The sequence below is a fragment of the Oratosquilla oratoria genome, unplaced genomic scaffold, assembly GCF_046742065.1.
Source record: "Oratosquilla oratoria isolate Oo_2021 unplaced genomic scaffold, ASM4674206v1 SCAFFOLD47, whole genome shotgun sequence".
Lineage (NCBI taxonomy): Eukaryota > Metazoa > Arthropoda > Malacostraca > Stomatopoda > Squillidae > Oratosquilla > Oratosquilla oratoria.
The window spans coordinates 1244156-1271248 of record NW_027467711.1 but is presented as its reverse complement, the minus strand read 5'-3'; the positions used below and the strand labels follow the sequence as shown (position 1 = coordinate 1271248).

The window sequence follows — 27093 nt, the reverse complement described above, 5'->3', positions numbered from 1 at the left end:
TGAGTTTCTCTATACACCTTTTAATTTTTTCTTTTGTTATACTTACCGTAGCCAGTAAGTTTACCCTAGGTTTCACTTATGGAGGTGCTTCGTTTACGAATACCGAGCTAAAATAATTGTTTAAAATATTACACATTCCTTCATTTCAATGTTCAAGTTGACCGTCAGCAGATAATAGTGTACCAATGTGATTTCTAGCAACCTTTTTATCTCTAAAGTAACTATACAATTCCTTGGGATTCTCTTTGGATTTATCAGCAATATTCATTTCGTATTCTCTTTTTTAAATCTCTCTGTATTGATACATAACTTTCATAGTCATTGCATGCACCCGAACACTTATATTTCTTATAAGCCTGTCTCTTTTTAGCAATACTTTTGTTCACTTTCTTTGTCGAGCCACTTTGGGCGAGCCTGATATGGGGGACGTCTGTCCTTAATTAAAAGGAATGTAAGTATGAATCATCTTAGTCAGCGTATTTTCAAACATTTCCCACATCTGATCTACAGGTCTTTCGCTTAATTTGGCCTCCCAGTCTGTGAGCTGAAGCTCCTGACGTAGTCCTATCAACTGAGCTTTACTCAAATCGGGTATTTTAGAAACACAATATCCATTCTCAAAATATCAAAATGGTTAACAGGTATCCCCCCGACCCGGCTTCACGTCACAACAGATTGGGGGGTAGTGTTATTCATTTACTCCTTCCCTAGTCCCTCTTCCTTTGTAACAGGCCCCTTTTTAAATATAGCATCCACCTCCCACTTCTACTACCGAAGAGGGTTGATTGCAGTTAGCAGTCCAAGTACATAGGCTCGAGTATTCGGCTCCTATTTTTTTTTTTTGTCTTTTCCGACTGTGGTGTTACCTGTCATTTACACATGTGTTACTACTTTTCTCCGGCATTTGTTGTTGAACAATTTCTATGTGTGTGTGTGTGTGTGTGTGTGCGTGGGCATTTCTGATGCCAAAGAAAAGTGCCCGTTCAAGTTCCTCACAAAATGTTACTTGACCATATTTCTCATAACTAACTAATGTCTAGCGCCAAATAACATGCACCCATTCCATTTCCCTTCCTTGAGACACACAGCATCGTTCACCAGTTACTCTTCGTCTTTCTTATCTCTTACAGAGTGCATACGTCTACACACAACGCAGCTTACCCACGATAGCTATGCTATCCCCTATATATATATATATAAAACAAGATGGAGGCAGAACGAGCATGACAAAATTAATGCACAAACAGCTTGTTATTAACGACAGCCAGCCGCAAAAAAAAAAAAAAAAAAAAAAAAAAAATAGAATGCACACACCATCAGTTAAGGTTAGTCCCCGCACTCAAACACACTTGTGAATAAAGTAGGAGATTTTTTTCTTTCTTTTTTTGTCCTTGACTTGCTATCATTTTCAACATCAATCTCACAGCCACTTGGCATTATATTCTCTCTCCTTTTCCCAGTTGTGGGTCTTTCAATCATGCCACACTTCTCCAAGTGACACAATACTCTCTCTAGAACCTACGGTCACTTCTGTTATTTCTTCTTCATATACTACAGCCTTGTCAAGTCATACGTTTCCTATTTGCATTGGCCTCATTAGTGTACCTGTCACCACTTCCCTTGTACTTTCTGCCACTGTACCCAAAACCCTCATTCCACAAGTCTTCTATACATATATGGATTTTTCCTTTCTATTTCCTCATGTCATGTTCAGAGTGCAGTTGGTTAGTTAGTTCATGGTGCAGGGCATTTCCTCCTCACCCTTCCCTGATAAGAACAGATAAAACACAGTACAAGTCAATTCATATTCAAACAAGAGAGAAAATGCATAATAGAAGGAATGGATCTCCTGCTGTCAAGGTGTGTATAAGCAATGCCCCATTTCAAACTAGTTCTACGCAGAACACACTGCTTTCAAAACATACTACAGAACACAGCTTTCATGGCAGACGAATCACAAAGAAGGTAGACGTAACTGCAGCTTGATCAAATCTGCAAAGGTACATATGGGACTCCACGAGCACAGCAGACAAGAATAGTAGTAGTAATATCAGGATCAATGGATAGAATTGACATTTGTATTAGATACATCTCTCTCTCTTTCTGAATGACATGTGGCTCCAAAAGGAGCCGGGTTGCCCAACCAAGTGTAACAACTTCAAGGAAGAAGAAAAAGTTTACTTGGAGGAGGTGTACTTGGTGACGGCCTTGGTGCCCTCAGACACGGCGTGCTTGGCCAGTTCACCAGGGAGTAGAAGCCTGACAGCAGTCTGAATCTCCCTGCTAGTGATTGTCGAGCGCTTGTTGTAGTGGGCAAGGCGGGAAGCCTCGGCAGCAATGCGCTCGAAAATGTCGTTCACGAACGAATTCATAATCGACATAGCTTTGGAGGAGATCCCGGTGTCAGGGTGAACTTGCTTCAGCACCTTGTAGATGTAGATGCTGTAGGACTCCTTCCTCCTTCGCTTCTTCTTCTTGTCTCCCTTGGAGATGGACTTCTGGGCCTTACCGGCCTTCTTGGCGGCCTTTCCGGACGTCTTGGGCGGCATGTTGCTTCTATGGCAAATGTCAGTGTAGTGCCGGAACTAACTAACTAAGGACAGGATAGATAAGATGGAAGAGAGGGGGGGTGAGGGGGGTGGGGGTGTGTGTGTGAGTGTAAGAGGTAAGGGGGGGGAAATGGAAGGAAGTCGTAGTTATGATAGGTGTGGGGCAGACCCACTTGCGACTTTGGTACTATTTTAATAAGTTATATGTGTTAGAGAAGCAAATGCCTGTCGGATGGAAGGCTTGGCTACCTTAAGATCGTAATGTGTTCTTCTCCTTGAGTTGTTTGATTGGCTGTTAGTGTTAGTTTTTTTTTTTTTTTTTTTTTTTTTTTTTTTTTTTTTTTTTTTTTTTTTTTTTTATTAAAAAAGTATACTACTAGTATTCTTACCTATGTGTAGGAGTTGAATTTTAGGGGTATCTTTTGTCATCCATTATGAAGTGGGGGGGGGGGGAGATCTTGAATTCAATATTCGTATGCTTTTTTTTTTTTTTTTTTTTTTTTTTTTTTTTTTTTTTTTTTTCTATTCAATGAGTATGATTTATTTAATCCCTTAAGGAGTGACGGCTAGTGATTTTGTTTTAACTGACATATATGATTGGGGGGGGGTATTAATTCTATTGCCATGCTCATTGATTTGGATGATATCACGTGCGATTTGTTCGCACGTGTTATCATCTTATTATTTTATTTTTAAACAATAACAATAACAATAATGGTTAGTAGGGTTAGTTGGATTTAAAGGGTGATATGTATTTTATGTGTGTTTGTTATGTTTGCATTATGTATTTTGGTTCGGGGGGGGGGCTGTTTATGATGGGAGACACTCTAGGCCACCAATTGTGATCTTGTCCGTGTTCTGTGTCTATGTTTTCGCTGGTTAGTACTAAGTCTGGGTTTGTGATTGTGAGTTTGTTCCATGTTCTGTAAGCTAGTCTGTAGAGTCTTGTGTTGAGTGGTTCGAGTTTGTGTTGTATGTGTAGTTCTTCTATTGTGTTAAGGTATGGGGGTATGGAGTGTGTGGCAAATCGTAGTGTTTTGTTTTGTACTGCTTGTAGTTTTTGGAGTTGAGTTGGTCTTAATGTGATTGTTGTGATTGGTATATATTCAAGTTGTGGTCTTATGAGTACTTTGTATAATCTTAATAGTAGTTTGGTGTCTAGGTTTCTGAATCGTTTTATTGTGTGTAATGTTTTTTCTGCTAGTATTTTTCTGTTGTTCGTGTGTGTTTGTAGGCCTCTGTTTCCAAGTGTTAATCCTAGTATCTTTATGTTTCTTTGTTTGTGTATTTGCGTGTCTCCTATCCATATTTCTGCTGGTTTCTGTGTTGATATGTTGAGTAGTTGGAATTTTGTTGTGTTTGTCTGTATTTTCCATTTTTGTTCGTATGTGTTTATTGTTTCTATTGTTCTGCTTGTTTTGAGTGCTAACATGTTTTTTCCTTTTTTACTTGGGTATGTTATGATTTGTGTTAGGTCGTCTGCAAATTGTATGTGTGTGACTCCGTGTGTCGGGTTGGGGGTGTCGTATGTGTAAAGGTTGAATAGTGTTGGTGAAAGAATGCTTCCTTGGGGGACTCCACTGTGTATGTTAAAGGGTCTTCCTATGTAATGGTGTATTCGTATCTGTGCGTGTCTGTTGTCGATGTAGTTACAAAGTATTCTTGTGAGTATGTCTGGGGGGTGTGTTTGGTGTATTTTGTATTTGAGTCCTGTGTGCCATATTTTGTCAAATGCTTTTGTTATGTCGCGTGAAATTATGTTGCATCCGTGGTTGTGTCTTTGGCTTATGGCTATTGTTTCGTATATTGTGGCTATGGCTGTGTGTGTTCCTCTTTGTCTTGTGAATCCATGTTGGTGTTCGTTTATTAGGTTGTTGTTGTATAAGTGTTTGAGTAGTCTTCGTTGTAAGAGTTTTTCTAGTATTTTTCCTGGGACTTCGAGTAGTGATATTGGTCTGTAGTTGTTTATGTCTGTTGGGTTCTTTCCGTGTTTGGGTATGAATGCTAGTGTGGCTGTTTTGAAGGTGTCGGGGAAGTATCCCATGCTGAATGTTTCATTGAATGTTTCTGTGAGTAGTTGTAGTGTTGAGTCTGGGATGTTAGTTAATGTTATTTTGTTTATTTGTGATTGTCCAGGTGCCTTGTTTTTGAAGTTTTTTATTATGCTTTTGATGTTATCTAGTGTAAAGGGTTTTGTGAGTGTGTTGTCTGGGTCAAGTCGTCTCATGTCAGCTAAGTTGATAGGTGTAATGTCGTCTTGTATTTCTTGGATTTGTGTTGTTATTGTTCTTTCGTGTTCCATGTCAAATGTTGCGTTTTCTGCTGGTGTGATTCTGAATATGTTTCTCCAATGTTGTCTGAATATGTGTTCTTTGTGTTTGTCTTTGTATATTTTTTGGTTGTTGTGAATGATGTAAGGGGTGGTGTTAGTAGGTGTTCCTGTTAGTCTTTTGATTTGTGTCCAGAAGTATTGGTTGTTATTGTAGTGTAGGTTTATCTTTCGTATTTCGTTGTTCCAATGTTCGTTGTATAGTTGTTCGTTTTCTTCTAGTAATTGGTTTCTGATGTCGTGTAGTGCTCGTTTTGCTTGTGGTGTCCATATTCCGGTGTTTTGTGCTTGTGTTTGTAGTTGTTGGTATTGCCATTGTAGTAGTTTTAGTGTATCTGATCGTCTTGGGTGTGGTAGAGTTTTTTGCGTTGTTTTGGGGATGTGTTTGTCCATGGCTTGTTTTATCATGGTGTACCATATGTTAAGTTTGTCGTCGATGTATTGTTTGTTGCGTGTTGTTCTCTGTCTTTGTTTGTCGTATTTTGTCCTCTCTGTGTTTAGTGTATTCTTGAATCCTGTCCAGTCTGCTTTGTGGAATTTATATCTTTCTGGTGTGGTTATTATTATAGGTTTTGTTGCTAGTGTTAAGTATATTGGGATGTGGTCTGATGTAGTTATGTGTCCTGGTGTGATTCTGTAGTTTAGATGATGGTGTCTGTTTGTTAGTATTATGTCTGGTGTTCCTTGTCCGTTTTGTGTGATGTAGGTGGGGAAGTCTGGTCCTAAGTGTGTTATGTGTCTTCTTTGTATTAGTTGTGCTATTTGTGTTCCTGTTATGTTTGCATTGCTGTGTCCTAGTGTGGGGTGTTTAGCGTTCATGTCTCCTATTATGTATACTGGTAGTCTTTTTCTGGTTAGTCTTAGTATGTCGTTTATAGGGAAGAGGGGGCGTCTGGGGGGTAAGTATAACGTTGCTATTATTATTGGTCCTTGGTTTGTGTCAATTTGAAGCGCTAGTATTTCGTCTTGGAAGTCGTCTAGTAGTTTGTGTTTAATGTTGTGTTTAATTGCTACTGCTATACCTGCATGTGTTTGATTGTAGTCGTTTCGTCGGTGTACTGTGTAGTTGTGTATTTTTAGTCTGTCTGGTGTGCCTATCGAGTTTAATAGTATGATGTCTGGTGTTATTATGTTGTATATGTTACAGAGTTCGTTTCTTCTGTTGAATGTCCACTGTATTATGTTGTGTTGGATGATGTGTATTTGTTCCATGGTGTTGGGTAGAAGTGTGTTGTTGTGGTTGTTTATTCGGCGTTGTGTGTCCAGTGGTGTTCGTGCTCTGTGTTCTTGTCGTGGAGGTCAAAGTGTCCTTGTTTGAGATTGTTAAATTTGGTTTGGTTTAGTCTTACTATGTTGTAATGTGTTAGGTTTATTTGGTCTGTGGCTATTTGTGCAATGATGTCTTTTTCTTTGTGTGGTGCTGTGTATATTATTTTGATTTTTTGTTTGGTGATGAGTGTCTTTAAGGTGTCGTGTGTGGGTTCTGTTGGTATCTGTTCTGTTTCTGAAGTGACGAGTTGAAGTCCCAGGCTGTTTCTTGGATTTGGTGTTCGTTTCTGTGGGGGGTCAGTGCTTTCAGTGTTGGATGCGGGTCTTTTTAGTGTCTGTTCTGTTGTTTCCATGGGTTCTGTGGTTTCTGTGGTCTGTGTGTTGGTGGGTGTTATGACTGGTGTTGTGATATTTTTTGAGTGGTTACTGAGTGCTTTTGCTAGTTGTGCGGTGTTGATGGCTTGTGTGGGGATTATGACTGTTGGGAGTCCGTTGGCTTTGTATATTGCATCCAGTGTGGTTTGAAATGTACCTGGTTCTTGTGTGTCCATGAGTGTAGCTAGTGTGATGGCTGTGTTAATTGTTGTCATGTGGTGTAGTGATGTGTTTGTAGTTGTTGGTGTAGGGAGGAGGGCGGGTTTTTGTTGTGTGGCTGTGGCGTAGGTTTGTGTGTTGGTGTGTGGTTGTTGGTTTGTTTGGCTGTTGATTTGTTTACATTTCTCCTTCTTTTTGGGGCACCGCATTGCCACAGCTGGGTGGTTTCCGTCGCAAAGGAGGCACTTGGTTAAGGCACAGGTGCATTGGGGTTGTCTGTGTTGTGTAGATGCGCAGTTGGAGCAAATTGTGTATGTGGATGGGTGTGGGCATTGTTTGCGTGTGTGTTCAAGTGAGTAGCAATTAGAGCATTGGGGGATGTATGTGTATGTTTCCTGTCTGAGTGCGTGTGTGGGGAATGATTGAGAGAAAATTTTGAGTCCCTTCAGGAGGCAGTCTTTCACCATTTGTGTGGATTCGAATTTAATCTTGAGTACTGTCTTAGTGCGTGGTATTTTGATGACTTCTGTGACGTGTGTGTTTGTGTTCAGTCGTTCTATTTCTGTTTTAATTTCTTCTAGTGTGTGTTCTGTGATGAAGGGGTCTACTTGTGTAATAACTAGTGTTCTGTTTGCGTTGAGTTCAGGTGGGTCTAGGATGTCGAAGCCGTTGTTCTTGAAGGTTGTTTTTGTGTTTTGTTTGCAAAGTGTTTCTGTGGTTGTGTCATCAGTAATCAGAATGAATGCTGAGTGTAGTGTAATTAGTTTGTGTATGTAAATGTTGTTTTGTCCTAGAGTGTTCCATAGTTCCGTTGTCCGTTGTTTATCTGTGGGACGTAAGTCCCGTAACCTGATTCTACCCATTGCGCTAAGCGCAATGGGTTAGAGTGTGCTCGTGTACTTGTGTGTTTGGTTGTGTGAGTCGTGTCGTGTAAGGGGGTGGTGATTGTGGGGCGATTGTTGTAGGCGGGGGCGGGGGGCAGGAAACGTTAGTTGGTGTTAGTCAATGGGGAATCGGCGACTACACTGAATTGCCGCGAACGGGTGGGAGAGAGGTTCGGCGCGGGAGTCGTGGGGACGGCTACTATCCCTGGTGAGCTCTGGTCAAGCACGCACGCGTCTATGCCGGTTGTGTCAAAGGGACACGAGACCGGGAGGGAGGTTCCCCCTCTACTACAGAACAGACCAAGTTTTTAGACCAGCAAGGGCTATGGCTGTCTGTAGCAGAGTTAAGGGGACATAAGTCGTCCAGCAGAGCGAGTTCTCAAGAAAACGAGAATTATCTCGGGTATTGGGAATTTTTTCGGTTCAAGTAACTTTCTCAGCGACGGTCTGCACACGTTGACGGTTGGGCAACAAGTGCCGGAGCGCGTTGAAAATTTGCTTATAAATCAGACATAGTGGGCAGCAGTAGTTGGCAAGAGCGGTCGCAGGCGAACAAGAACCCAATCCCTGCGTTCTGAATGGTCAATAGCCTCCCTCCGCCAACCGCTCTGAGCCGCTACCTGATCCTATATATATCAAGCTTTTCCCCAGCGACGCTTATATCCTCAACAACTTGCTCACCGTGTAGGACGGTCGGTTACCCTCGCTCACAACACAACTCATCATGTCTGGCCGTGGCAAAGGCGGAAAGGTTAAGGGAAAGTCAAAGTCTCGCTCAAGCAGGGCTGGTCTTCAGTTCCCCGTCGGTAGGATTCACAGACTCCTCCGCAAGGGCAACTACGCCGAGCGCGTTGGTGCTGGTGCCCCTGTCTATCTGGCAGCAGTCATGGAATACTTGGCTGCCGAGGTCCTCGAGTTGGCCGGCAATGCTGCCCGCGACAACAAGAAGACCCGTATCATCCCTCGCCATCTCCAGCTTGCCATCCGCAACGACGAGGAACTCAACAAGCTCCTCTCTGGCGTTACCATTGCCCAGGGTGGTGTCCTGCCTAACATCCAGGCAGTTCTCCTGCCCAAGAAGACAGAGAAGAAGTAAAGGCCCAAGCGACATCTTTAAACTTCTTCTTCGTGTCTTCTAATAACCGGCTCCTCTTGGAGCCACAGTCCTTTACAAGAGAGATAATTTGGTTCTTACTGACTGTCCATTCTTTTATTTCTTATTTTTCATCCTCTTCTTCCTTGTCAATCGCATCGCGTCTTGCCATTAGGTTTCCTCCTATGTAGCATGCATTAGCTCACTTGAATCAATGTAACCATGCGCCTGTACAGATGCAAGCATACCTGCCAACATAGATACATTCTCGCACCATCGCACGTTGTTCCTGTACAAACACGTATGCATCGTTACGCACGCACGCACGTGCGTGCATGCACACACACACATGCACACGCACACACACACACACGCACGTGCATGCATGCACACACACACACAGGCACGCACACACACACACGTGCATGCATGCATGCACACGCGCGCGCACACACACACACACACACACACACACACACACACACACACACACACACACACACACGCGCACACACACACACACACACACACACACACACACACACACACACGCGCACACACGCGCACACACACACACACGCGCACACACACACACACACACACACACATTCTTACGTGTGTACGTCTGATGCGGTTCGTTTCCACATCATGATAATAGATTATCGTCCCAATTGTAGGAAGGAATTATTTAAGCTTCCATACTGTTTTAGGACTCATTTTTTAAATCGGCCGTCAGCCATCACATCAATAATACTCGACCAATATACAAATGCTCTGTAAAGCGTATGCAAATATAACTATATACAAATCCATTTAGTAATATGATAGTGATGCTCGTATCAGATGTAATGTTTACAATATACGTTAATGGTGGGAATTGGTATATATGTATTAATGCAGATTAACAATATTATGCACAATCAAAGAATTTCACTTAGGGGGGACTACAGCAGTTCTGGCGTGTTGCGAACAACAATGCATACGTGGATACACACACACACACACACGCGCGCGTGTACGCTTAGGTATATACATGTGTACATACACATAGATATATGCATACTCACATAAATTGGGTGTATATTGTACTATGCACGCTTATATACGCATTAAGGGAGCCCCGGCCGCGAAAAATCGAAAAATTCTGGAAAATGAACGAATTTTAGGTAAACATTTCAAAAGGTTCTCCATGATGGTGGTAACACTCAAACAAAATATTAGAGCTCAGTTCCCTTTCTTTTCTTATATATAAGATAAAATAGATAAATTTTTGGAGACCTCTGGCAACCCCATTGCATGAAAAACTTTTGAAATGAGTCAAAATATCGATAGCCATTTTTTTTTTACTGCAATTCATATCTATGGAGATATCTGGCAGCTTGTGTATGGAGGCATCTGGCAGCTTGTGTATGGAGGTATCTGGCAGCTTGATATGGAGGTATCTGGCAATTTGACTAAACCCACAGAACGATGCTAAAAGGAGAGACTTTAGTAACAGTCGAAGTGCGTAAACAGGAGAATATCATTTTCTCATGCTATTCATGCACGCGATCGTATATACTGTATATATTTCGCAGGTATTCCTTTGAAAAAGCATACCTGCGAAACTAGTCTATATATATATATATATATATATATATATATATATATATATATATATTTTTTTTTATTCTTCCAACAGATAAGCATTTCAAAAGATTCTCTATAATAGTGGTAGCACTTCGACCAAAAATTACATCTCAATTCCGTTTCTGTTCTTATATATAAAATAGAATAAATGAATTATTGGCGACACCTGGCAAGCATCTCACTCTTGCACGTCAAATAAATCTTTCATTTATTCTAGCAATAACCAATATTCATTATTCTACCAACAATAACTGTGGGAGGGGTGAAGAGAAATAGTAACTTTAACTTGGTAATAGAATAAAATAAAGGAAAATATAATTTAATGTCTTTAAATGTCCGTGCGGCATTTAAAGGGCGCTACTGAAAAGTTTGTTTTCTTTCCATTCATCAAATTATAAGTCGCTCTTTTATATACCAATTTTCACTTTTTTTTTTTTTTTCATTTGTAGAGAATTGTAAGACGTAAATATCTGGAAGTCAAAATAAAGCAATTTCTTTGGCAGTATTTTTCTAGCTATTATTTTTCCTCAGAAATTTAATCTTTTTAACAATATGTACAAAAAAGAAAAAAAGAAAAAAAAAATCATTGCTATTCTCGTACGAGGTAAATAAATAAAAAAATCTACAAAAAAAAAAAAAAAAAAAAAAAGTTCAGATAGGGCCACTCTTCAAATGGACCTTAAGCAAAAAAATTTTGGTAAGACCTTTTCCACGATATTAGTTTTTGAAGTTACTGAACATTTTGCCCATTAACTATTAGATAATATGGTATTTTTAAGTGCAAGGAAGTGATACTACATGTATTTATAGGTAATCAGAAAAGGAAATGAGTAATAAATTTTGTTTGTCTGAAAAACTGATTCGGTCGTACCGCACAAGAGTATGGGTGTCCGGGGCCCCCTTATATCTATCTACAGCTACACATGTATATCTATCTACATCAACATGAATGCGCACATACATGTGTACGTACCTGCGTGCGCACATACATGTGTACGTACATGCGTGCGCACATACATGTGTACGTAATGCGTACGCACATACATGTGTACGTACATGCGTGCGTGCATACATGTGTACGTGCATACGAGTAAAAAAAAAAATAAAAAAAAAAATAAATAAACTGCCCGCCACCACACCACGCTCTGTAAAGCGTATCCAAATATAACTATATACAAATCCATTTAGTAATATAATAGTGATGCTCGTATCAGATGTCATGTTTACAATATACGTTAATGATGGGAATTGGTATATATATATTAATGCAGATTAACAATATTATGCACAATGAAAGAATTTTACTTAGGGGGGACTACAGCAGTTCTGGCGTGTTGCCAACAACAATGGATATGTGGAAACACACACACACACATATCTATATGAATACACACACACAGACATGTATATTACCCACGTGTACGCTCAGGTACATACACATAGATATATGCATACTCACATAAATTGGGTGTATATTTTACTATGCACGCTTATATACGCATTAACTCTATCTACAGCTACACATGCACGCATTAAACATATCTACAACTACACATGTATATCTATCTACATCAACATGTGTCCGCACATACACGTGTATGTGCATACGAGTATACACATACATGTGTACGTGCATACACATACATGTGCACGTGCATACACATACATGTGCACGTGCATACACATACATGTGCACGTGCATACACATACATGTGCACGTGCATACACATACATGTGTACGTGCATACACATACATGTGTACGTGCACATATACATGTGTACGTGCATACACATACATGTGTACGTGCATACACATACATGTGTACGTGCATACACATACATGTGTACGTGCATACACATACATGTGTACGTGCATACACATACGTGTGTACGTGCATACACATACGTGTGTACGTGCATACGAGTATACACATGCATGTGTACGTGCATACGAGTATACACATGCATGTGTACGTGCATACACATACATGTGTACGTGCATACACATACATGTGTACGTGCATACGAGTATACACATGCATGTGTACGTGCATACGAGTATACACATACATGTGTACGTGCATACACATACATGTGTACGTGCATACACATACATGTGTACGTGCATACGAGTATACACATACATGTGTACGTCCATACGAGTATACACATACATGTGTACGTCCATACGAGTATACACATACATGTGTACGTCCATACGAGTATACACATACATGTGTACGTCCATACGAGTATACACATACAGGTGTACGTCCATACGAGTATACACATACATGTGTACGTCCATACGAGTATACACATACATGTGTACGTCCATACGAGTATACACATACATGTGTACGTCCATACGAGTATACACATACATGTGTACGTCCATACGAGTATACACATACATGTGTACGTCCATACGAGTATACACATACATGTGTACGTCCATACGAGTATACACATACATGTGTACGTACTTGCACGCACACACATAGATATATGCATACACGCATACCTTGGGTGTATATTTTACTATGCATGCTTATATACACATAAAATCTATCCATAGCTACACATGTTTATCTATCTACATCAACGAGTGCCACACGATATCACTCGTACAAGGATTTCGCCGCAGAGGGAGAGATACAAACAGACAAAAGTGTTAACTAGCCTAACATATATCCTATGCAGTTCAGAGAGAAAGTCTTAACTAGTCTAGGTAACTCAGGGTAAAAATAACTAGTCTAAGATATATCCTAAGCAAGGTCGTTTCTTCTCTAATAAGAATCAGCGAGCTCTCCTCACGAATCATGTATATATGTGTGTACGTACATGCATATCAACAAAAACGCTTTAACTAGTTCGTTCAAGGCATATCCTAGGTAATTGACATATAGAGTGAGAGAGAAAGTCTTAACTAGTGTAGGGAACTCAGAGACACACACACACACAAAAAAAAAAAAAAAAAAAAAAAAAAAAAAAAAACCCCCCCCACCACACCACGGAGACACACACACACACACACACACACACACAAAAAAAAAAAAAAAAAAAAAAAAAAATATCGTAACTAGTCTAGAACTTATTTTTAGGCAAGGCCGGCGCATCCCTAATAAGAATCACCGTGCTCTCTTTTGTAATCAAAATTTGGCCCTAAAGAGGGCCTAGTGAGTTAGTTGGTCGGTCGGCATGAGAATGAAGGCAGGTAAGGGTGGTTTGGATTGGGTTGGGTGGAGGGAGGGTGTGTGGCGTGTTGCCTGCCTGCCTGCCTTCCTTCCTCTCTTTCCCTTTCCTTTCCTTTCCTTTCCCTGTGCTCTTCTGCTGCTGCCGACGACCCCCGCTGCGTACGTGCTCATGATCTAAGCACGCTCGCCACGGATCCTGCGAGCCAGCTGGATGTCCTTGGGCATGATGGTAACACGCTTAGCATGGATAGCGCACAGGTTGGTGTCCTCGAACAGACCGACCAGGTAAGCCTCTGAGGCTTCCTGCAGAGCCATCACGGCAGAGGACTGGAAGCGCAGGTCTGTCTTGAAGTCCTGGGCAATTTCACGCACCAGGCGCTGGAAGGGCAGCTTCCTGATCAGGAGCTCGGTGCTCTTCTGGTAGCGACGGATCTCACGGAGAGCCACGGTACCAGGGCGGTAACGATGGGGCTTCTTGACGCCTCCTGTGGCAGGAGCCGACTTGCGGGCGGCCTTGGTGGCTAGCTGCTTGCGAGGGGCCTTGCCTCCTGTCGACTTGCGAGCGGTCTGCTTCGTGCGCGCCATGGCTTGCTTTGCTTTGGTGCTGCAGTACAGTAAGTAATGTCGGCACTAGCCCAACTCTGCCCGCCACCACACCTCGGTCGTCTCGTAGCAGGCGCTCTCATTGGCTGAGAGGCGCGAGGGCCGTAGAGACGTCTGAGCCGCTAAAATGTTCACGTCCCGAGTGCTGCCTTTACCTTAAAGTGGACAAAATCACCTACAAGTCGACCACTTACACCAGCCATTACCAGTGGACCCCTTGGTCAGCACCGTTGGCCATGTCATGTAGGTGTCACATGCCGGTCATGGCACGACTCAAGGCGCCCACGAGGTCTCGACCCATGCGATGGCTACTTTCGGGTACGCACGGGACCCGCCGCCCGACGGCAACGAGAGAAAACGCCGAGTGACCGAGCCGTAGAGACGCGAGCGCCTCGTGCCTTCTGGACAGATTCAACACAAGCTTCATCATGACCGGTCGTGGCAAAGGAGGAAAGGGACTTGGAAAGGGAGGCGCCAAGCGCCACCGCAAGGTTCTCCGTGATAACATCCAGGGTATCACCAAGCCTGCCATCCGCCGTCTGGCACGACGTGGAGGAGTCAAGCGTATCTCTGGACTCATCTACGAAGAGACACGTGGAGTTCTCAAGGTCTTCCTCGAGAACGTTATCCGCGACGCTGTCACCTACACGGAACACGCCAAGAGGAAGACGGTCACTGCTATGGATGTCGTCTACGCCCTCAAACGCCAGGGCAGAACCCTCTACGGTTTCGGAGGTTAAATTAAGCCCAGGCAGGCAGGCAGGCAGACATGGGGAAACGCGTGCACGCGCGTGCTTCTCTTCTCCTCGTCCTCGGCCTCCTCTTATTATCTCCCACCAACGAACGGCTCCTTTAGGAGCCACATAACTTTACAAAAGAGATAGATAGACGATATAATTGCCTCACATTTACTACTATGCAGTTCATGGTTCACAATGAACCAACCATTTCAGTTACGTGCATATTTCATGGACCATCACAACCAGAGCGAAGGAAAGAAAAAAGATCCTACGCCTCTAGTAACGAGCTCCTTCTCCCTCCCATTTAGTTAAGTTACCATCTTACTCCTTGCGCTGTCTTCTTAGTTCACCGCTCACAAACAATCCCACAACTGTACAAGCCAATCAATCACCAATTGTGTAGTGGCGGTGGTGCAACAACACATTTCCACCAACCTGAATGAAGAAAGGAGAGAGTGGTAGTACAATTTGGATGGAGCGCGTTTCAATGACTAGTATTTCTCTGCTGACAGTTGTGCGCTAGTCCAGTTCAGTTACGTGCATATTCCATGGCCAACTATCACAACGAGGGCAAAGTGCCTACGCCTCTATAGAGTACGTGCTCCTCTCCCTCCGATTTAGTTAGTTAGTTAGGCTCTTGGTCATTACGCTGTCTTCTTAATTCACCGCTCACAATTCCATAACTGTACAATCCAATCGCAAATTGTGTAGTGGTGGTGCAAGAACACACTTCCACGAACATGGATTTCGTTGAGGAAGAAAAAAGGGGGTTGGTGGAGCGCGTTTCAATGACCACTATTTAGCTGCTAGTTCAGTTACGTGCATATTTCATGGCCAACTACCGCTGTACCATCCAATCAATCGCTAATTGTGTAGTAGTGGTGGTGGTGCAAGAACACATTTCCACGAGCGTTAATTAAGAAAGGAGAGAGGGAGAAGAAAGTGGTAGTAGTATCACAATTTTGATGGAGCGCGTTTCAATGACCAGTATTTAGCTAGCTGCTAGCCCAGTTCGGTTACGTGCATATTTCATGGCCAACTACCGCTCACAATCCCATACCTGTGCAATCCAATCGATCGCCAATTGTGTAGTGGTGGTGAAAGAACACATTTCCACGAGCGTCAAGAAAGGAGAGAGAGAGAGAAGAAAGTGGTGGTAGTATCACAAATTTGATGGAGCGCGTTTCAATGACCAGTATTTTGCTAGCCCAGTTCAGTTACGTGCATATTTCATGGCCAACTACCGCCCACAATCCCATACCTGTGCAATCCAATCGATCATCAACTGTGTAGTGGTGGCGAAAGAACACATTTCCACGAGCGTCAAGAAAGGAGAGAGAGAGAGAAGAAAGTGGTGGTAGTATCACAATTTTGATGGAGCGCGTTTCAATGACCAGTATTTTGCTAGCCCAGTTCAGTTACGCGCATATTTCATGGCTCACAACTGTACAATCCAATCAATCGCCAATTGTATAGTGGCGGAGGTGCAAGAACACATTTCCATGAACGTTAAGAAAGTGGTAGTAGTAGTAGTATCACAATTTTGATGCATGCGTACATACGAGTATACACATACATGTGTACGCACTTGCACGCAAACACATATATACATGCACATACATATATGCATACTTTCAATGACCAGTATTTAGCTAGCTAGCTGCTAGTCCGGTTCAGTTACGTGCATATTTCATGGCCAACTACAAAACACAATCCCATAACTGTACAACCCAATCAATCACCAATTGTGTGCAAAAACACATTTCCACGAACGTTAAGAAAGGAGAGAGAGAGAGAGAAGAAAGTGGTGCTAGTAGTAGTATCACAATTTTGATGGAGCGCGTTTCAATGACCAGAATTTATCAAGCTAGCTGCTAGTCCAGTTCAGTTACGTGCATATTTCATGGCCAACTACCACAACGAGGGCCAAGGCAAAGTGCCTACACCTCTAGTACGACATCCTTCTCCCTCCCACCCTCTCCCTCTGATTCAGTTGTTGGCCTGCTAGTCATTATGCTGTGTACTTAATTCACCGCTCGCAATTCCATGATTGCACAATCAATCGTCCAATGTGTGGTGGTGCAAGTACACACTTTCATGAGCATGGACTTTGCTAAAGAAGAAGTAAAAAGGTGGTAGTAGTAGTAGCACCATTACAATCTTAATGGAGAGCCTTTCAAATACAGTACTTGTATGTACCTGCTGATACTTGTGCGCTAGTCCACTTCAATACTACCTACCTATCTAGCATTCCATCATCAAAATAATAGAAAATACCCATTGCTGCATCTTACGCTCAACTACAAAGGCGACCACATTGTGTCTAAAGACAAATAGATCAAAATGATGAGGCCAAATGTTAACTTCCTACTCATAGCACCCCTTAACCTTTCTCTTCAAATTGCCCCATATCTACAATGACATCTTCATTTCCATTCGCAACCGACTTGGATACCATTGTTACATAGGGTACTTGCTCATGGTATGCCCATGCCTCGCGAGTCAGGTTTCCATTTCATTGTATGCAACTGTACCTAATAGAGCGCCTTCAACAAAGTACTCACCTTTATTCTTTATGAAATGAAAAATATAATTATAGAACCGGGTTGGGTACTCGGTAACTGACAGACAGACACCGCGGATATTGCTCTGTCACCACATCAGCCATTTCTTGTGCAACATTTGCGGGCAGTACGGTATGGCATCAACACACCCGCCAATAACACCTTCCTGTCTTACGGAAATGGCATCCATATTCTAAAATGTACTAGATTATTAGTAATGATCTGCCATACTGTAAATGTCTCATTCCTTTCTTTACTGCGCTTGGACTCGAGCGTGATCCTGCAAAACTGCCAATCTTCATAGATAGCTCAACACCAAGTCACAAAGCAGTCTTGCTACCCAATGGAAATAAATATCCGTCTTTGCCTCTTCCACACTCCGTACGCAAGAAAGAAAGGGAGGAAATAGGATAATGTCAAACAACTTCTTGACACAATAAATGAGGCAGGCTCAATTCAAGTGCCAACTTTCTGGTCATTGCAAGATGCCTGCTTAGCTTGCGACGAGGATACACAAAATATTCATCTTTCCTTTCCTTATGGGACAACTCAGCTAAAGATGACCATTACAAGAGAGTTCATTGGCCGGCCGGACACCCACGAGTGGTACTGCAGCTAGGAATGTTAAATATTCTCACACAGCCTCGAGTACATTCCAACAAAGTCTTAATACACCCACTTCATAATTAAACTAGGAGGAGTAAAACACTTTGGCAAGGCCTTAGGCCTTACATTTTCGAGGACAAGAACCCTTTCATGTTTCCAAAGCTATCTGAAGCTAGGATCAGGTTTCTTGAACGCCAAGTAAACGCAGAAAGAGCCATAGCGAAGGTTGGAAAAAAACAAAAAAAAAAAAAAGCCTGCTTTGTCTGCATGTAGTTCCTGCATTCCTATCAAATCAAATCGCAAGGATCCTAATTGTAAACGACTGCTACCAAAGCTTATTGAGAACTTCTTCAACAAACTACCTTGTCAAAGGATTACAAAGGCGGAGCACGCAGACACGAGACCTTTTGCTAAATATCTAGGTCGGGTGCGAAAAAAAAAAAAAAAAAATCAATAATAATAATAATAAATGGCTAAAAAATATATATATATATGATAATGTAAATAAAAAAAATGCATAGGTATAGTTAGGTAATAAACAAACAGGTAAATTGTAATAAATTGACATATAACTGAGAATCAAACATATTGACATATAAATGAGAAATGTGTATACATTGTGACGAATGTGGATAGGAGGTAAGGGAACACGGGCTGAGGGAAATATTTTTATTCCTGACTAGTTTCGCCTGAAAGGCTTCTTCAGAGGAAACTAGTCAGGAATAAAAATATTTCCCTCAGCCCGTGTTCCCTTACCTCCTATCCACATATAAATGAGAATCAAACATATTGACATATAAATGAGAATCAAACAGACAAATGATAACAAAACATATCAAATAAGTGATAATCATTACAGCATCTTCCTTAGGTGTTCATCTAAATGGTTCTTAAAACTTCCAACTGAACTACATTGCACTGCCTCGGCGGGAAGTTTATTCCATTCATTAACTACACGGTTGTCCAAGTTGTTTCTACCCACTTCCAAATTAAATCTATTTCCGGACAGTTAGAGACCATTGTTTCTTGTCTGACTCTCATTCAGTGTGGAAATTTTGCCAGTTCCCTTTAGAATCTTAAAGACCGGTTTCAAGTCGACGCTTTTTTAGGAATCGGTTTTGTGGTTCGCCCTTGTACTTTCTTCCAGTCTATCAATGTCTTTCATGACATTCGGTGAACATACGGAAAAAGCATATTCCAAATGTGGACGAACTAACGATTGTTAATGGGTGATGAACTTTTCAAGTCAAAAGATCGCGCAATCAGTCTTACAATCTTATTTGCTATCTCAGAGCCTGAAATACACTGCTTGGGTGATTTGAGGTCCTTACTGATAATTACGCCGAGACCTTTCTCACTATTCACTTTTGTTAACGAATTTCCAAATAACTCGTAACCGTACTTACTGTTATTTTCACCTATGTGCATTACCTTCCATTTACTTGTGTTCTATTTCTTTTCGGACCTTTGCTGTAATCTATCTAAATCTTCTTGAATGTCTAATTTGTTTAAAGTGACCATTTCCCGTCCCGTACAGTTTTGTATCATCAGCAAATTTGGAAACAGTACATTTTAGTCCATGGTCTATATCATTTATATATACTACTAGACAACCCGTGACCCGTTGGGTCGAATAAAATTCTAAATGATACCTTCTTAATAAGATGGTCAGTAAAATCTTTATTAAGACAACGCTCTTATATTTACAACATTCTTTGTACAATTTGAATGATTTAAAACCACTTTAATATTTTCAATTTGCTTACCTCTACTCAGCCCAGCATATAATTGTCTATGCTGTACCATAATGCATCTTTCTTTCTGTCTACCAAAATATGCATTCATTCTGCTCTGGAAGTGTAGCTTCAGCCCATTGTTAACATGTCATATCACGATCTTTTTAAAGCAGGTTATTATTAGCTTAAGACTTACCAGTTTTGTGCGGTCCTCGTGCTCTCTCGAAGCAAAGTAAACTGGATACAGGCGTTCTCAAGAAATTAAATAGAGCCTCCTTAATTATGCTTCTGTTATGTCACGTCTCGTCACCCCACTCCCACTCATGATCATTATCGTTCAGGGAGGGAGTAGCGAGTAGCAACGTTTATCAACATAATCTTTATGATAGATATACTATGTCACTATCACCGTATAGTATAAATCACAGAAAATAAGTTTCTATATCAAATTGAGTACAATTTAGAGCTCTTACCCCTATTCAGTAGACGAAGGCAGTGACTGACTTGATTAGTTATAAGAAGTGAAATACAGAAGATTGTGACGCCATGTCGTCGTTGCTTGGAACACTACGCATCATGGTATCAGGCGAGTTTGTCTAAAACAATTTGGCTAACGTACAATTTCTCTAAAAGAAAAAGAAAAGAAAAAGTCTAAAACAATTTGTCAAAAATACAGATTCTCTGGGAAAAAAAAATAAAAAAAATAATGGACAACAAACAATAAGATTTTCCCAATTTTAGACACTTCTTTCTTTACTCAAATCTGAATCGTTTACATTACCTGACCCGTGTATTTCCACCACCACACCACACCCCCCCCTCCCACTTACCCGAGTTCCCATAGCTTTTAAAGGTGATCAATTTCTGATTTATGACTCGGGACCAGTTGAAAAGCGTATAATCATATTTGCAACACGTCGTCATTTGCAATCTTTATCACAAAGCAGTCATTGGTATGCCGATGGCACATTTAAAACTGTCCCTCTCCTGTTTCACCAGCTATATACCCTACATGGATTAAGAGAGAAACATTCGCTGCCCCTTGTGTTTGGATTATTACCGGACAAAACACAAGAAACATACGTAACCTTTTTACAACAGATAAGGAACATTGAACCTTTATGTGCACCATTATCGATAACAATCGATTTCGAGAGAGCAATGATGAAAGCGTTTTTGAAAGAATTCCCCCCCCCAAAAAAAACAGAAAAAAAAAACAGTGCAAAATGGCTGCTTCTCCCACTTTAGCAAATGTGTTTTACGAGTAATTCAAAATAATGGATTAAAACAAAAATATGAAACAGATACCAGTTTTGCTTTACGGATGCGGATGCTACCAGCATTAGCATTTGTGCCAATAGCCACAGTGACAGATGCGTTTGAGTTATTGTGTGACAACAACACATTCCCGCATGAAGCACAAGAGGTCGTTGATTATTTTCAAGACACATGGATTGCAAGGCCTAACAGACGGAATAGTCGACGTCCACCTCTCTCTCTTTCGACATGATACGTGGAATATGTATTCTAGGGTGCTTGATGATTGACCTAAAACTAACAATTCCGTCCAAGGATGGCATCGTACATTTCAAACGCAAGCAGGTGCGCATCACCCCAATATATGGAGATTTATCAAATATTTGCAGAAAGAACAAAGTTTCAACGAGGTTCAGATTGAACACTATGTTGGTGGGGTAGAGCCAGAACCCACAAGGAAACCTTACCTAGGCACTGCAAAACGCATAAAAAGGCTTGTTCAGGCTTTCGATCCAAATAATATTATTGATTACGTCCAGGGGATTGCCCACAACCTTTCTTTCTAACTATGAAAGAAGTCTTTTTAGTAGATAGTATATTTTGATAAAGCTGTAATTGTGTTGATAAATCAAGAATGTCTTAATAAAGTTACATAGACACTTCGATCCAAATAATAGTATTGATTACATCCGGGGGGCTGGCCACAACCTTTCTTTTTAACTATAAAAGAACTCTTTTTAGTAGATGGTATATTTGAATAAAGCTGTAATTGTGTTGATAAATCTATTTTTTGTCTTAATAAAGTTTTATTGTCAATAAATTTTGAATGAAAACCAATGTGTACTTTATTAATACATTATAAATTAGATCTACCAATTTCTCAGTCTCTTTTCCTTACACAAACTGTATTTTAGACAAATTGTTTATAGATGAATTGTAATTTAGACAAATTGTTTACAGATGAATTGTACTTTAGACAAATTGATTTACACAAATTGTACTCTAGACAAATTGTTTTGGACAAACTCGCCTCGTCCTCTTCTGATTGGCTGGTCCTCAGTCGTGACGACATATCTCTTCTGCTGCTGCTTGGCTGGTCCTCAGTCGTGACGTCATATCACCTCTTCTGCTGCTTGGCTGGTCCTCAGTCGTGACGTCATATCTCTTCTTCTGATTGGCTGGGTGACGGTTTCAAGCAAGCAAGCAAGCAAGCAAGCAAGCAAGCAAGCAAGCAAGCAAGCAAGATGACAAAAACATGATCAGAATTTTATAAGTATATAGAAGTGGCCCGAGAACGGAACAACCCTGAGGAACTCCACTTGTAACATTTTTCCATCTAGAACCTTTTCAATTTAAAACAACTCTCTCTTTTCCATCATTCAGCCAATTACTAGTCCAACTCAATAGGATACCACTTATTCCGTGTGAAGCTAATTTAGTAAGTAGTCTCTCGTGGGGGACGGTATCAAAAGCTTTTCCAAAGTCTACATATATTAAGTCTATATATATATTGTTCCTTTTGTACTAATTCCAGATAACTGTGTTGTACAATTCCAGTAAGTTAGCTACGCAAGAACGTTTCCGTCTCAAACCATGCTGGCTATCATTTATAAAACGGTTACTTTCTAAATGATGTTCGATAGCATCTCTGATGATAGTTTCCATTATTCTTCCTACTATTCAAGTCAAACTTATAGGCCTATAGTTATTTGGTTTCTTTTTGTCACCTTCTTTCAATATGGGAGTAACGTTAGCTAGCTAGCTTCCATTCTCCGGATAGGATGGAAAATATTTGAAAATCATTTCTATTGCAACAACAATCTCATTTTTCATTTCATTTAAGATTCTTGGATGCCAACCGCCAGCCCATTGTTTTTTTTTACTTTGAGTTTCTCTATACACCTTTTAATTTTTTCTTTTGTTATACTTACCGTAGCCAGTAAGTTTACCCTAGGTTTCACTTATGGAGGTGCTTCGTTTACGAATACCGAGCTAAAATAATTGTTTAAAATATTACACATTCCTTCATTTCAATGTTCAAGTTGACCGTCAGCAGATAATACTGTACCAATGTGATTTCTAGCAACCTTTTTATCTCTAAAGTAACTATACAATTCCTTGGGATTCTCTTTGGATTTATCAGCAATATTCATTTCGTATTGTCGTTTTCTCTTTTTTAAATCTCTCTGTATTGATACATAACTTTCATAGTCATTGCATGCACCCGAACACTTATATTTCTTATAAGCCTGTCTCTTTTTAGCAATACTTTTGTTCACTTTCTTTGTCGAGCCACTTTGGGCGAGCCTGATATGGGGGACGTCTGTCCTTAATTAAAAGGAATGTAAGTATGAATCATCTTAGTCAGCGTATTTTCAAATATTTCCCACATCTGATCTACAGGTCTTTCGCTTAATTTGGCCTCCCAGTCTGTGAGCTGAAGCTCCTGACGTAGTCCTATCAACTGAGCTTTACTCAAATCGGGTATTTTAGAAACACAATATCCATTCTCAAAATATCAAAATGGTTAACAGGTATCCCCCCGACCCGGCTTCACGTCACAACAGATTGGGGGGTAGTGTTATTCATTTACTCCTTCCCTAGTCCCTCTTCCTTTGTAACAGGCCCCTTTTTAAATATAGCATCCACCTCCCACTTCTACTACCGAAGAGGGTTGATTGCAGTTAGCAGTCCAAGTACATAGGCTCGAGTATTCGGCTCCTATTTTTTTTTTTTGTCTTTTCCGACTGTGGTGTTACCTGTCATTTACACATGTGTTACTACTTTTCTCCGGCATTTGTTGTTGAACAATTTCTATGTGTGTGTGTGTGTGTGCGTGGGCATTTCTGATGCCAAAGAAAAGTGCCCGTTCAAGTTCCTCACAAAATGTTACTTGACCATATTTCTCATAACTAACTAATGTCTAGCGCCAAATAACATGCACCCATTCCATTTCCCTTCCTTGAGACACACAGCATCGTTCACCAGTTACTCTTCGTCTTTCTTATCTCTTACAGAGTGCATACGTCTACACACAACGCAGCTTACCCACGATAGCTATGCTATCCCCTATATATATATATATATATATATAAAACAAGATGGAGGCAGAACGAGCATGACAAAATTAATGCACAAACAGCTTGTTATTAACGACAGCCAGCCGCCAAAAAAAAAAAAAAAAAAAAAAATAGAATGCACACACCATCAGTTAAGGTTAGTCCCCGCACTCAAACACACTTGTGAATAAAGTAGGAGATTTTTTTTTTCCTTGACTTGCTATCATTTTCAACATCAATCTCACAGCCACTTGGCATTATATTCTCTCTCCTTTTCCCAGTTGTGGGTCTTTTAATCATGCCACACTTCTCCAAGTGACACAATACTCTCTCTAGAACCTACGGTCACTTCTGTTATTTCTTCTTCATATACTACAGCCTTGTCAAGTCATACGTTTCCTATTTGCATTGGCCTCATTAGTGTACCTGTCACCACTTCCCTTGCACTTTCTGCCACTGTACCCAAAACCCTCACTCCACAAGTCTTCTATACATATATGGTTTTTTCCTTTCTATTTCCTCATGTCATGTTCAGAGTGCAGTTGGTTAGTTAGTTCATGGTGCAGGGCATTTCCTCCTCACCCTTCCCTGATAAGAACAGATAAAACACAGTACAAGTCAATTCATATTCAAACAAGAGAGAAAATGCATAATAGAAGGAATGGATCTCCTGCTGTCAAGGTGTGTATAAGCAATGCCCCATTTCAAACTAGTTCTACGCAGAACACACTGCTTTCAAAACATACTACAGAACACAGCTTTCATGGCAGACGAATCACAAAGAAGGTAGACGTAACTGCAGCTTGATCAAATCTGCAAAGGTACATATGGGACTCCACGAGCACAGCAGACAAGAATAGTAGTAGTAATATCAGGATCAATGGATAGAATTGACATTTGTATTAGATACATCTCTCTCTCTTTCTGAATGACATGTGGCTCCAAAAGGAGCCGGGTTGCCCAACCAAGTGTAACAACTTCAAGGAAGAAGAAAAAGTTTACTTGGAGGAGGTGTACTTGGTGACGGCCTTGGTGCCCTCAGACACGGCGTGCTTGGCCAGTTCACCAGGGAGTAGAAGCCTGACAGCAGTCTGAATCTCCCTGCTAGTGATTGTCGAGCGCTTGTTGTAGTGGGCAAGGCGGGAAGCCTCGGCAGCAATGCGCTCGAAAATGTCGTTCACGAACGAATTCATAATCGACATAGCTTTGGAGGAGATCCCGGTGTCAGGGTGAACTTGCTTCAGCACCTTGTAGATGTAGATGCTGTAGGACTCCTTCCTCCTTCGCTTCTTCTTCTTGTCTCCCTTGGAGATGGACTTCTGGGCCTTACCGGCCTTCTTGGCGGCCTTTCCGGACGTCTTGGGCGGCATGTTGCTTCTATGGCAAATGTCAGTGTAGTGCCGGAACGCGTTGAAAATTTGCTTATAAATCAGACATAGTGGGCAGCAGTAGTTGGCAAGAGCGGTCGCAGGCGAACAAGAACCCAATCCCTGCGTTCTGAATGGTCAATAGCCTCCCTCCGCCAACCGCTCTGAGCCGCTACCTGATCCTATATATATCAAGCTTTTCCCCAGCGACGCTTATATCCTCAACAACTTGCTCACCGTGTAGGACGGTCGGTTACCCTCGCTCACAACACAACTCATCATGTCTGGCCGTGGCAAAGGCGGAAAGGTTAAGGGAAAGTCAAAGTCTCGCTCAAGCAGGGCTGGTCTTCAGTTCCCCGTCGGTAGGATTCACAGACTCCTCCGCAAGGGCAACTACGCCGAGCGCGTTGGTGCTGGTGCCCCTGTCTATCTGGCAGCAGTCATGGAATACTTGGCTGCCGAGGTCCTCGAGTTGGCCGGCAATGCTGCCCGCGACAACAAGAAGACCCGTATCATCCCTCGCCATCTCCAGCTTGCCATCCGCAACGACGAGGAACTCAACAAGCTCCTCTCTGGCGTTACCATTGCCCAGGGTGGTGTCCTGCCTAACATCCAGGCAGTTCTCCTGCCCAAGAAGACAGAGAAGAAGTAAAGGCCCAAGCGACATCTTTAAACTTCTTCTTCGTGTCTTCTAATAACCGGCTCCTCTTGGAGCCACAGTCCTTTACAAGAGAGATAATTTGGTTCTTACTGACTGTCCATTCTTTTATTTCTTATTTTTCATCCTCTTCTTCCTTGTCAATCGCATCGCGTCTTGCCATTAGGTTTCCTCCTATGTAGCATGCATTAGCTCACTTGAATCAATGTAACCATGCGCCTGTACAGATGCAAGCATACCTGCCAACATAGATACATTCTCGCACCATCGCACGTTGTTCCTGTACAAACACGTATGCATCGTTACGCACGCACGCACGTGCATGCACACACACACACACACACGCACGTGCATGCACACACACACACACGCACACGCACACACACACACACACACACACACACACACACACACACACACACACACACGACACACACACACACACACACACACACACACACACACACACACACACACACACACACACACACACCCGCGCGCACACACACACACACACACACACACACGCGCACACACGCGCACACACACACACACGCGCACACACACACACACACACACACACACACACACACACACACACACACACATTCTTACGTGTGTACGTCTGATGCGGTTCGTTTCCACATCATGATAATAGATTATCGTCCCAATTGTAGGAAGGAATTATTTAAGCTTCCATACTGTTTTAGGACTCATTTTTTAAATCGGCCGTCAGCCATCACATCAATAATACTCGACCAATATACAAATGCTCTGTAAAGCGTATGCAAATATAACTATATACAAATCCATTTAGTAATATGATAGTGATGCTCGTATCAGATGTAATGTTTACAATATACGTTAATGGTGGGAATTGGTATATATGTATTAATGCAGATTAACAATATTATGCACAATCAAAGAATTTCACTTAGGGGGGACTACAGCAGTTCTGGCGTGTTGCGAACAACAATGCATACGTGGATACACACACACACACACGCGCGCGTGTACGC

General features: G+C 41.6%; 6 protein-coding genes and 1 long non-coding RNA gene across 7 annotated transcripts in view; 3 read left to right on the top strand and 4 right to left on the bottom strand.

Moving 5' to 3' along the window:
* Positions 1–27093, bottom strand: part of LOC143023350 (uncharacterized) — a 140446-nt gene that overhangs the window by 4713 nt on the left and 108640 nt on the right. The window lies entirely within an intron of this gene.
* LOC143023470 (histone H2B) lies at positions 2114–2594 on the bottom strand. Its single transcript, XM_076181993.1, has one exon. It carries the CDS (start codon positions 2547–2549, stop codon positions 2178–2180), a length of 372 nt encoding a protein of 123 aa, XP_076038108.1. The 5' UTR covers positions 2550–2594; the 3' UTR covers positions 2114–2177.
* LOC143023409 (histone H2A) lies at positions 8025–8957 on the top strand. The gene has a single exon (XM_076181931.1). It carries the CDS (start codon positions 8290–8292, stop codon positions 8659–8661), a length of 372 nt encoding a protein of 123 aa, XP_076038046.1. The 5' UTR covers positions 8025–8289; the 3' UTR covers positions 8662–8957.
* LOC143023447 (histone H3) lies at positions 13334–14069 on the bottom strand. The gene has a single exon (XM_076181968.1). It carries the CDS (start codon positions 14067–14069, stop codon positions 13659–13661), a length of 411 nt encoding a protein of 136 aa, XP_076038083.1. The 3' UTR covers positions 13334–13658.
* LOC143023448 (histone H4) lies at positions 14516–14944 on the top strand. The gene has a single exon (XM_076181969.1). The coding sequence runs from the start codon at positions 14516–14518 to the stop codon at positions 14825–14827; it is 312 nt and encodes a 103-aa protein (XP_076038084.1). The 3' UTR covers positions 14828–14944.
* Positions 24984–25455, bottom strand: LOC143023347 (histone H2B). The gene has a single exon (XM_076181867.1). The coding sequence runs from the start codon at positions 25417–25419 to the stop codon at positions 25048–25050; it is 372 nt and encodes a 123-aa protein (XP_076037982.1). The 5' UTR covers positions 25420–25455; the 3' UTR covers positions 24984–25047.
* On the top strand, positions 25682–26317 carry LOC143023348 (histone H2A). Its single transcript, XM_076181868.1, has one exon. The coding sequence runs from the start codon at positions 25697–25699 to the stop codon at positions 26066–26068; it is 372 nt and encodes a 123-aa protein (XP_076037983.1). The 5' UTR covers positions 25682–25696; the 3' UTR covers positions 26069–26317.